At 48.6% G+C, this 12,488-nt stretch overlaps 1 protein-coding gene across 1 annotated transcript in view; it reads left to right on the top strand.

The window, feature by feature from the left end:
• Positions 1–12,488, top strand: part of CAND1 (cullin associated and neddylation dissociated 1) — a 369,709-nt gene that overhangs the window by 128,558 nt on the left and 228,663 nt on the right. The window contains exons 5-6 of the mRNA XM_030215618.1: positions 4,594–4,850; positions 4,936–5,041. Of these exons, the coding sequence (XP_030071478.1) occupies positions 4,594–4,850; positions 4,936–5,041 (363 nt within the window). The remainder of the gene's footprint in view (positions 1–4,593; positions 4,851–4,935; positions 5,042–12,488) is intronic.

Genomic DNA, 12,488 nt, shown 5'->3' with positions numbered 1-12,488 from the left:
TGTGTGGCAGTTGGCGGGCTTGGTTGATGCTCTTCCCCCTGAGCAAGCCAAGCCTTTTCAGGAGGTGGTCAGGCAGCTGAAGGCGTGCAGAAAATTCCTGGCCAGAGGAGTTTATGACACTTTTGATGTTGCGTCCAGGGCCGCTGCTCAAGGTGTGGTGATGCGCAGGCTCTCATGGCTGCGTGCCGCCGACCTGGAGAATAGACTCCAGCAGCAGATTGCGGACTCGCCTTGCCGTGCGGACAACATTTTTGGAGAAAAAGTCGAGCAGGTGGTAGAGTCTCTCCACCAGCGGGACACCGCATTCGACAAGTTCTCCCGCCGGCAGCCTTCAGCCTCTACCTCTACAGGTAGAAGATTTTTTGGGGGAAGGAAGACTGGTCCCTATGCTTCTGGTAAGCGTAGGTACAATCCTCCTTCCCGACAGCCTGCGGCCCAGGCTAAGCCCCAGCGCGCTCGCTCTCGTCAGCAGCGTGCGCCTCAGCAAGGCCCCGCGGCTCCCCAGCAAAAGCAAGGGGCGAGCTTTTGACTGGCTCCAGCGGAGCATAGCCGACATCCAAGTGTCAGTGCCGGGCGACCTGCCGGTCGGGGGGAGGTTGAAAGCTTTTCACCAAAGGTGGCCTCTCATAACCTCCGATCAGTGGGTTCTCCAAATAGTCCGGCAGGGATACACCCTCAATTTGGCCTCAAAACCTCCAAATTGTCCACCGGGAGCTCAGTCTTACAGCTTCCAGCACAAGCAGGTACTTGCAGAGGAACTCTCCGCCCTTCTCAGCGCCAATGCGGTCGAGCCCGTGCCATCCGGGCAAGAAGGGCTGGGATTCTATTCCAGGTACTTCCTTGTGGAAAAGAAAACAGGGGGGATGCGTCCCATCCTAGACCTAAGGGCCCTGAACAAATATCTCGTAAAAGAAAAGTTCAGGATGCTTTCCCTGGGCACCCTTCTCCCCATGATTCAGCAAAACGATTGGCTATGCTCTCTGGACTTGAAGGATGCCTACACACACATCCCGATACTGCCAGCTCACAGACAGTATCTGCGATTTCAGTTGGGCACACGCCACTTCCAGTACTGTGTGCTACCCTTTGGGCTCGCCTCTGCGCCCAGGGTGTTCACAAAGTGCCTAGCTGTGGTAGCAGCGGCACTTCGCAGGCTGGGGGTGCACGTGTTCCCATATCTCGACGATTGGCTGGTGAAGAACACATCCGAGGCAGGAGCCCTGCAGTCCATGCAGATGACTATTCGCCTCCTGGAGCTACTGGGGTTTGTGATAAATTACCCAAAGTCCCATCTTCTCCCAGTGCAGAAACTCGAATTCATAGGAGCCCTGCTGGATTCTCGGACAGCTCGCGCCTATCTTCCAGAGGCGAGAGCCACAATTTGTTGTCCCTCGTCTCGCGGGTGCGTGCGTCCCAGCAGATCACAGCTCGGCAGATGTTGAGATTGCTGGGCCACATGGCCTCCACAGTTCATGTGACTCCCATGGGCCGCCTCCACATGAGATCTGCTCAATGGACCCTAGCCTCCCAGTGGTATCAGGCCGCTGGGGGTCTAGAGGACGTGATCCACCTGTCCACGAGTTTTCTCAAATCCCTGTATTGGTGGACGATTTGCTCCAATTTGACTCTGGGACGTCCCTTCCAATTTCCTCAGCCACAAAAAGTGCTGACCACGGATGCGTCTCTCCTGGGATGGGGAGCTCATGTCGATGGGCTTCACACCCAAGGAAGTTGGTCCCTCCAAGAACGCGATCTACAGATCAATCTTCTGGAGTTGCGAGCGATCTGGAACGCTCTGAAGGCTTTCAGAGATCGGCTGTCCCACCAAATTATCCAAATTCAGACAGACAACCAGGTTGCCATGTACTATGTCAACAAGCAGGGGGGCACCGGATCTCGCCCCCTGTGTCAGGAAGCCGTCAGCATGTGGCTCTGGGCCCGCCGTCTCGGCATGGTGCTCCAAGCCACATATCTGGCAGGCGTAAACAACAGTCTGGCCGACAGATTGAGCCGGATTATGCAACCTCACGAGTGGTCACTCAACTCCAGAGTGGTGCGCCAGATCTTCCAAGCGTGGGGCACCCCCTTGGTGGATCTCTTCGCATCTCGAGTGAACCACAAAGTCCCTCAGTTCTGTTCCAGGCTTCAGGCCCCCGGCAGACTAGCATCGGATGCCTTCCTCCTGGATTGGGGGGAGGGCCTGCTGTATGCTTATCCTCCCATCCCTCTGGTGGGGAGGACTTTGTTGAAACTCAAGCAAGACCGAGGCACCATGATTCTGATTGCTCCTTTTTGGCCGCGTCAGATCTGGTTCCCCCTTCTTCTGGAGTTATCCTCCGAAGAACCGTGGAGATTGGAGTGTTTTCCGACCCTCATCACACAGGACGAGGGGGCGCTTCTGCATCCCAACCTCCAGTCTCTGGCTCTCACGGCCTGGATGTTGAGGGCGTAGACTTTGCCTCTTTGGGTCTGTCAGAGGGTGTCTCCCGCATCTTGCTTGCTTCCAGGAAAGACTCCACTAAGAGAAGTTACTTCTTCCATTGGAGGAGGTTTGCCGTCTGGTGTGACAGCAAGGCCCTAGATCCTCGCTCTTGTCCTACACAGACCCTGCTTGAATACCTTCTGCACTTGTCTGAGTCTGGTCTCAAGACCAACTCTGTAAGGGTTCACCTTAGTGCAATCAGTGCATACCATTACCGTGTGGAAGGTAAGCCGATCTCAGGACAGCCTTTAGTTGTTCGCTTCATGAGAGGTTTGCTTTTGTCAAAGCCCCCTGTCAAGCCTCCTACAGTGTCATGGGATCTCAATGTCGTTCTCACCCAGCTGATGAAACCTCCTTTTGAGCCACTGAATTCCTGCCATCTGAAGTACTTGACCTGGAAGGTCATTTTCTTGGTGGCAGTTACTTCAGCTCGTAGAGTCAGTGAGCTTCAGGCCCTGGTAGCCCAGGCCCCGTACACCAAATTTCATCATAACAGAGTAGTCCTCCGCACTCACCCTAAGTTCTTGCCGAAGGTTGTGTCGGAGTTCCATCTGAACCAGTCAATTGTCTTGCCAACATTTTTTCCCCGTCCTCATTCCTGCCCTGCTGAACGTCAGCTGCACACATTGGACTGCAAGAGAGCATTGGCCTTCTACCTGGAGCGGACACAGCCCACCAGACAGTCCGCCCAATTGTTTGTTTCTTTTGACCCCAATAGGAGGGGAGTGGCTGTAGGGAAACGCACCATATCCAATTGGCTAGCAGATTGCATTTCCTTCACTTACGCCCAGGCGGGGCTGGCTTTTGAGGGTCATGTCACGGCTCATAATGTTAGAGCCATGGCTGCGTCGGTAGCCCAACTTGAAGTCAGCCTCCATTGAGGAAATTTGCAAAGCTGCGACGTGGTCATCTGTCCACACATTCACATCTCATTACTGCCTGCAGCAGGATACCCGACGCGACAGTCGGTTCGGGCAGTCAGTTCTTCAGAACCTGTTTGGGCTTTAGGATCCAACTCCACCCCCCGAGGGCCCTGTTTGTTCTGTTCCAGGCTGCACTCTCAGTTAGTTGGTAAATTTTTTTAGGTCAATCTCTTTAATGTCCTCGCCGTTGCGAGGCCCAATTGACCATGGTTGTTGTTTTGATTGAGCCTGGGGGCTAGGGATACCCCATCAGTGAGAACAAGCAGCCTGCTTGTCCTCGGAGAAAGCGAATGCTACATACCTGTAGACGGTATTCTCCGAGGACAGCAGGCTGATTGTTCTCACAAACCCGCCCGCCTCCCCTTTGGAGTTGTGTCTTCCCTTGAAGTGTATTGTCTTGCTACATACTGGACTGGCCGGCTCGAGCCGGTTTCGGGCGGGAAGACGGCCGCGCATGCGCATGGGCGCGCGAGGACTAGCAAAGGCCTTTGCTAGTAAACTTTCCGATGGAGGGGGCTGCCGAGGACGTCAACCCATCAGTGAGAACAATCAGCCTGCTGTCCTCGGAGAATACCTTCTACAGGTATGTAGCATTCGCTTTATGATCTACTACATTGAATGCGCTAGACATATCAAAAGATCTTAGACCCTATGCTAGTTTATTTTCTGAGATTTTATATTAGAGTAGTAAGGACAGTCTAGGTGCTATGTCATGGTCTGAAACCTGATTGCGATTTGTGTAGTAAGGAGGAGTGTAGTAAGGAGAAATGTGAAAGGTAGTCCATAGTTGGTGCTACTACTATTCCTTCCATCAAAGGAATGGAAGCTGCTGGTCTGTAGTTTATTAGATCAGTTAACATTAATTTAAACTGTTGTTTATGGGAAATATGAATAAAATATATATGCAACAACACTAGAAATAATTGGAAAGCTACAACTAATCTGAGTTCTTTTGTAAAGAGGACAGATCTAAGCCCAGCCCTGAAGTAACATTTAAAACATTTGAGTAAAGGGTCATGGATTTGATATACTGCTTTTCTGTGGTACAGTCAGTGGTTTACATTTATTATATGAAAGTTCTTAAGCAGTTTTGCTCCTAGAATAGTATAAAATTTTCATATAGTAGAGCTGGATGTTTCCAAACCATTTAAATATTATTTAATGTAATTTTGTTTTATTTGTTTTTAGGCAAGGAGGGCTTCTTGTTAATTTCCACCCTTCAATTCTGAATTGCCTGCTTCCACAGTTGACAAGCCCAAGACTCGCTGTGAGAAAAAGAACAATCATTGCTCTTGGTCACCTGGTGATGAGCTGTGGCAATATAGTTTTTGTTGACCTCATTGAACATCTGTTGACAGAGCTTTCTAAAAATGATTCAATGTCAACAACTAGGACCTATATACAGTGCATAGCTGCCATCAGTAGGCAAGCAGGCCATAGAATAGGTAAGGAAACAAAAAATATTTTTTGCAAGGATACAAACTCATTGTTACTTGACTATCAAAATGTTATTGATTTTTCCCTCTTCAGGTGAATATCTGGAGAAGATTATTCCCCTTGTGGTTAAATTTTGTAATGTGGATGATGATGAATTGAGGGAATACTGCATTCAAGCTTTTGAATCTTTTGTCAGAAGGTAAATTACTTTGATTCATTCATTACCTGCACATGTAAACTCCTGTGAAAGGGTGACTATCAACTTTGGGCTGTAAATTATTCAGTAATGAATTCCACAGGGCTGGTGCAACAATCAGGAAGGCATAAGATCGAACATAATGTTGACTAGCCACTCAAAGAAGGTACAGACAAAAATTCCTGTTGTGAAGTTCGTAACTGGTGAGATGAAGGGAAATGGGACTTGATATACCGCCTTTCTGAGGTTTTTGCAACTACATTCAAAGCGGTTTACATATATTCAAGTACTTATTTTGTACCAGGGGCAATGGAGGGTTAAATGACTTGCCCATTGTCACAAGGAGCTGCAGTGGGAATCAAACTCAGTTCCCCAGGATCAAAGTCCACTGCACTAACCACTAGGCTACTCCTCCACTCATAACAACATAAGATGGCTGTTATATATAGAGAGATACCCCAAGCTTATCTGCATCCTGTCCGTACACCTTCATAATAGATAAAGGCAACTTAAATTTAGCCAGCTGATGCACTGGCGGCCAGTGTAACATCATCAAAATGGAGTGGAGGAGTGGCCTATTGGTTAGGGTGGTGGACTTTGGTCCTGGGGAACTGAGGAACTGAGTTCGATTCCCACTTCAGGCACAGGCAGCTCCTTGTGACTCTGGGCAAGTCACTTAACCTTCCATTGCCCCAGGTACAAATAAGTACCTGTATACAATATGTAAGCCGCATTGAGCCTATCCAAGAAGACAGGAGGAGCCTCCACGAAAAGTCAAAGCAAAACAGCAAAAGTAGAGGCTGACAAATGCGCAAACCAATAGGGAGATAATATCAAAAACCAGTTTATTCAGAATATTCATATCAATATCAAGGACCCGACACGGTCCGTGTTTCGGCGCCAAAGCGCCTGCCTCAGGGGTCACAATCAACTTTCTCTGATCAGTTGCTGATCGGTTGGCTGTTCTTTTGTTCTCTCTGTGGATACTTGCATAAGGATTATCAGCTTCTTCTCAGAGAAAGTTGATTGTGACCCCTGAGGCAGGCGCTTTGGCGCCGAAACATGGACCGTGTCGGGTCCTTGATATTGATATGAATATTCTGAATAAACTGGTTTTTGATATTATCTCCCTATTGGTTTGCGCATTTGTCAGCTGCATTGAGCCTGCCATGAGTGGGAAAGCGCAGGGTACAAATGTAACAAAAATAAAAATAAAAAAATAAAGTTGCCTAAATTTGACAACAGATGTGCCACCCCATTTTACGCAATCTGCAATCCTAGACTCAACAGGCATAGCCACCAAGGAGTTATAGTCCAGTTGGAGAAGTAAGAAAGCCTTCAATGTAGATAGGAAGACCTTAGGCCTAAGACACCACAACAATCACAGTTCCCCAAAAACAGTTGTAACCACATACTGCACATGGGAACAAATTTCTAAACTTGAATCTAAACTTGCATGTGTGTTTTCCAGCTAGGCTTTCATGACTCACCTTTCTTGTTGTCAGGTTTATCTGTTTAGTAGTTCTTGATGTCGTTTTGCTCCTTGGTCTGTTGTCATAAGTTTAATTGATCTGTTTGACAGTAACACATACATAACATAGTAGATGATGTGGTCCATCTAGCGTGTCCAGTTATTCATGGCCACCTCACAGGGATACTTCCCTACTGTTAGGACTTTATAGACAGTTTAGTCCTATCTTCATCCAGATCAGTTTTGTCTTCTTCCTCACTTGTATTTCACCATCTTGGCATGCAGTTCAAAGAAAACACCACTCTCTTTTCTTATGTCTATTCACAAAGCTTTGTATTAAAAAAGCTATCTAATCAATATGGCTTTTGCCTGTGCATAAAAAGATCTAGGTTCCCTGTGTAGTCTGCCAGGCCGATTTGACTGTTGGCACATGCATTTCCACTAGGATGAATCTTGGGAGAAAGGTTTATCAGAATGTTATGTTTAAATTGCACATAGCCTCGTATATAAATAACATATGGTTCAAGGTAGGTCTGGCAGTGTCTTGCTTGGGACAAGTGGAATGACCTCTGTGCTTTTCAACCCAGTCCTTGTGGTTCACCCAGCCAGTCAGATTTTCAGGATATAATGGATATGCATGAAATTGATTTACATGCATTGCTGCCTTGGCATGCATCTTATCTCATGCATAGTCATTGTGGATATCCTGAAAACCCAACTGTCTGGGTGTGCCCTGAGGACTGGGTTGAGGACCACTGCTTTAAGGTACTGGTGGTTAAAGGGAAAGTGTGCAAAAAAACCCCACATGGTCTGTTCAAACTTAGTTTTTGAGACTGCGTCAAGAGTTGCTGAAGTAGGTATTGGTGGCTCTCTGGCTGTGAGATTTGCAAAAGCGACTTACTACCAAACCTGCAAGAGATGGTCTTTGGCAACAAGTCAGAGAAGTGGCAGCTTGGATAAAGAGCCATTGTTCTGTACTTCAGGCTCTCTAAAGCTGTTTCTAACCCAACTCCTCTTCTTATAAGAGTTACTTGATTGAGGCCCCAAGGAGTCACTTCTATCCTTTTGAAGAGGCATTACTTTACTTTTCCCTCCCTTTTGTCACCATCAGCAGCAGCAGTAGTGGCTGCAAGGTTCTCATTCTAATTCTAGATATCTGAGGGCCCAGAAGCTGCAGCTAGCTATCCAGTCAAAACTTGAGACAGGGTTTTGACTGGATCCAGAACACAGCCAGGATATCAATGTCTGTAATATAGTAACTTAGTAGATGACAGCAGGTAAAGACCTGAATGGCTCATCTAGTCTGTCCAACAAGAAAAACTAGCATATGTTATGATAACATACATACTTGATCTTGATCTGTCCTTGCCATTTTCAGGACACAGATTGAAGAAGTCTGTCAGGCACTGGCTTAATTTTCAACTACTGGAATTGCAATTGAAGCCCACTCCATCCCAACCAGATCTGTCTAGACATAAGCGGGACACAGACCGTAGAAGTCTGTCTAGCACTATCCTTACTTCCCAGTTACTGAATTTGCCGCTTAAGCATGGCTTTCTTGTTTGATTCCATTCTCTTTCTGTGTAGGAATCCTTTGTTTATACCATGTATTCTTGAATTCATTACCATTTTTGTATCTACCACCTCACACAGGAGGACATTCCAGGCATCCATCACCCTCTTAATGTAATAGTACTTCCTGACATTACTCCCAAGTCAACCTTTTGCAACCTCTGTTCGTGTCCTCTAGTTTTGCTGCTAGTTTTACTGCATGCTAGTCACTAGAATTCATCATCACACTCAAGCAGTTGAACATCACTGAGATGGGTTCTGGTGGAAGGAATGTACCGTCAGCACGGTACACATTGAGATTGTTGGCCACATGGTCTCAACATTGTTTGTAGCCCCCTTGGCACACCTTTACATGAGACAAAACCTTGTGTTCTCTTTGGAATCAAGCTGCTTTGTGCTTGCAGGGTGACACCCAAATGGCAGTTTTTATGCACTTTTGACACCAGGCAGGGACTGTGCTCCTACGATAAAGTGAATGCTGAAGCTGCAGTCCCAGAAATGAGCCCTTTGTTCATAGGAGGACCCTCAGGCCTGGGACTACCTCCAGCTTCCGAACTTCATGGCAGCAGCACTGGAGGTGCTGCCATAGATGAAGACCCACATGCATCCTCTTCAGAGAGTGACGTTTTCATTGGGCTCCTTGATCTCAGTACTATATGTCAGTATATAAGTACACTCAATTCTTCTAGTGACTCGTGTGAGGAGAGATCTAGTGGGAGTGCCAATCTATTGTTGATCAAGGGGGAAACGTTGATCGAGGGGGAATTCTAATTTTTTAGGAGCTGCCAATCAGAGAGCCGAGGGAAGTACAATCGAAGAGACAAGGGAAGAAGATACAAATATAGTATTTAATTTGTCGTCAAAATGACTTTCCGAAGTCCAATTACAAGTTTTAAATTTTGGACTAACCTTTGTACCTACCAAATTTCATGACTCGTTTAATATTCAGGTATGGTTGCTAAATGTTTTTGCACTTGAGACTGCGATTGCATTTTTCAGATACAGAATCTTGTGATCAGACCACACTTAATTCTCAAGCTGTTGTAGAGACTTCCAGTCAAACGTTTTTTTACAAAAATATCGCCTACCATCTACATGGGTTCCCCATGGTTCGATGGACCCCACTTTGGCCACGTTTCAGCAGTGGATGCTGTATGATTTGCAACATTTAGAAAATCTTTTCAGAGGATAGTCCAATTTATCTTCTTTGCAGCAACAGGCTCTCGCTGATCTTCAAGGGGATGAATCCATTGTTATACTTCGGGCCGACAAAGGGGGTGGTGGTGTGGTACTTAACAGAGGTGATTATGAACATGAAGCTAGGAGGCAATTATCTGATGCATCATTCTATCAAAAGATGGGTGATGATCCCACAGGGATATATCAACAGCAGGTTCAGGTATTATGGCAGCATTCCAAGCTGGTACCATATTTCTTCGAGGACAAGCAGGCTGATATTCTCACGTGTGGGTGATGTCACGTCGGCCCCCGGAGGATTTTTAGTAAAAATCTACAAAAGTCTCTTCTGGAGCGTTCCATCGCGTGTGGCGCTCCCACTGCGCATGCGTGCACGTAGTATCCCGCCCGTCATGTGGTTATGCTCCTCAGTTTCTTTCTTCCGCGTCTGAGGCGACACGGAGTCCTTTCTACAGCTCTTTGCGTCTCCTCGCTCCCGGATTAAAGTTACTTCTTTCTTCGTCGTCGAAGATTGTTCGTTCACTAACGGGTACTGTTTAAAAAAAAAAAATTCCCTTTAATTTTCTTAGTTTAGTTTCTTTTCCCGCTTATAAGTTTTCTTTATTTTCGTTGCGACCATACCATGTTTCCCCGAAAATAGGACCTACCCCGAAAATAAGACCTACCGGGGTTTTCCTGCAAATTTAAAATATAAGACAGGCGAGGACGGGACACGGAAGGAAGGAGAGGTCTGCCCTGCTGCGCTGCTGCGCTGCTGCTTTGAATCCGAACTTGCAAAGGTGAAAGGAGCTTCAGGTTAGTTCCGGGAGCAACGGAGGGGGGGACCGGCGACCTTGGGGGGGGGGGGGGGGGTTGGGGAGCCACTGATGTTTCCCAGAAAATAAGACATCCCCCCGAAAATAAGACCTAGCGCGTTTTGGGGAGGAAAAATAAATATAAGACAGTGTCTTATTTTCGGGGAAACACGGTAGTTAGGTCGCTCGGTCAGGATTTTCCCTCTTTTTGTGTTCACTTTTTGACACAATCGCGTCCTTTGATTTCGCGGAGGCTATTTTTCCCTCCATGTCATCGAAGACGCCCAGCGGCTTCAAGCCATGCGCCCGCAGCAACCGGACCATCTTTGGCACTGATCCGCACTCCCGGTGCCTTCAGTGCCTTGGGCCAGACCATCTTCAGGAGAGTTGTAAGTTGTGCCTTAAAATGAAAAAGCGCACCCAGCTTTCCAGAGAGGCCCAGAGAGAGAAGCTTTTTGGGTCTGGTTCCTTGGCGTTGGCGTCGGTACCGTCGACGTCGAGTGCAGCGTTGGCATCGGGAGACCAGGTCAAGACTGCCAAGAGACCGATGCACGCTGGGAGCAGTGATGCATCGAGTGGGTCTCCACCTGCCTCGGCGCCTCCTGCTTTGCAGGCCCCCCGGGACCGACCCGTATCGGACCCGGCCCCGAGGGAGCGTGTGGATTCCACGTCTTCCTCGCCGGTACCAAGGAGTCTCGATGATGGGCGTTGGGCGAAGGCCAGGAAGCACCGTCATCGTTCTCCTCCTCGTCACGGTACCGTGAGCTCCGGGTCATCGAAGCATTCGGCACCCGAGAAGTGTCAATGCCGAGAGGTTTGCTCTCCCTCTGTAATGGCGGTGTCAACGCGACAGTCGTCTGGCAGTTCGGTACTGGCTCCCCGGCCTCTGCAGATTCTGCCTCTGAAACCCACACCGACACCGCAGCTTTCCCTGACAGCTTCTGTGGATGAGCGCATCAAGGCTATTTTTCCTGATTTTATGGAAGCCGTGCTGCACCATTTGCGCCCGGCACCGGAGGTACCGGTACCGACGGTGCCGGAAGATCCTGCGGCACCGTGCCTTTCGCCGGTGGTGAGGTCTCCTCCTTCGGTACAGCTTCCGGTACCGGGGTCGGTAGCCTCCCGGGTCGAGACTCCATTGCCTTCGGTGGAGGAAGCTTCTCCGGAGTCTCCTGGGGAGTCGACTTCTCGACACCGTCATCGAGTTCACCGCACCTCCATTTCGAGAAGGGCTCGAATCCGGACTGCTCTTTCTAAGTTGTTAGCCCCATCCGATGATGGCTCATCTGATGAAGATGGGGGTCACGGAGTTTTCTCTGCTGAGGATTCTCTGGGTCTTCCATCTGATTCGACCCCCTCACCTCAGAGACAGCTCTCCCCTCCGGAGAGCTTGTCTTTCATCTTTTGTGCGGGAAATGTCTGAGGCCATTCCCTTTCCTGTGGAGACTGTGGATGAGCCCAGGACCAAGGTGCTCGAGGTCCTGGATTATCCATCTCCACCTAAGTCTTCTACCATAGCTCCTTTTCATGATACACTCAGGGAAGTGCTGATGAGGAACTGGGAGAAGCCTCGTTCTTGTCCAACTATTCCCAAAAAGGCTGAATCCCAGTATCGGATCCACGGGGAACCCAGTTTCGTCTGGCCTCAGTTGCATCATGATTCTGCGGTGGTGGATTCCACTCTTAGAAGAGCTAAGAGTTCTAGGAACTTTGCCTCGGCGCCCCCGGGGCGGGAACATAGAACCTTGGATTCTTTTGGGAGGAAGGCGTATCAGGCTGGCATGCTTGCTTCCAAAATTTAGTCGTACCAGCTCTTCACAAGCATTAATTTGCGGAACTCAGTGCGGCAGCTTGAGAGCTTGGTTGATGCACTCCCACCGGAGCAGGCCGAGCCTTTTCGCCAAGTAGTCAGGCAGTAGAAGGCGTGTCACAAGTTCCTGTCCAGGAGCATTTATGATATGTGTGATGTGACATCCAGATTTTCTGCTATGGGTATAGTGATGTGCAGGCTCTCATGGCTGCGTGCCTCTAACCTGGAGGAACGAACTCAGCAGAAAATTGCGGATATCCCTTGCCGGGGGGATCATCTTTTCGTTGAGAAGGTCGAAGAGTTGATTGATCATCTCTATTAGAGTGATAACGCTATGGATTCTCTCTCCCGCCGGGCGTCTTCTGCATCCGCTTCCTCATCCAGGAAGTTTTTTAAAGGGAAGAGAAGTGCGCCTTATGCCACTAGGGGCCGTAAGTACACTCCTACTTCTCGAAAGCCAGTTCAGGCTCTGCCACAGCACGCTCGTTCTCGTTAACAGCGTGCGCCCAGACAGGCCCCTGCAGCTCCCCAGCAAAAACCAGGGACGGGTTTTTGACTGGCTCCAGTTGAGCATAGCCACCATAAATGTGTCCATGCCGGACGATC

This window comes from Microcaecilia unicolor, chromosome 10 (genome assembly GCF_901765095.1).
Source record: "Microcaecilia unicolor chromosome 10, aMicUni1.1, whole genome shotgun sequence".
NCBI lineage: Eukaryota > Metazoa > Chordata > Amphibia > Gymnophiona > Siphonopidae > Microcaecilia > Microcaecilia unicolor.
This window is presented reverse-complemented; position numbering and strand designations above follow the sequence as displayed.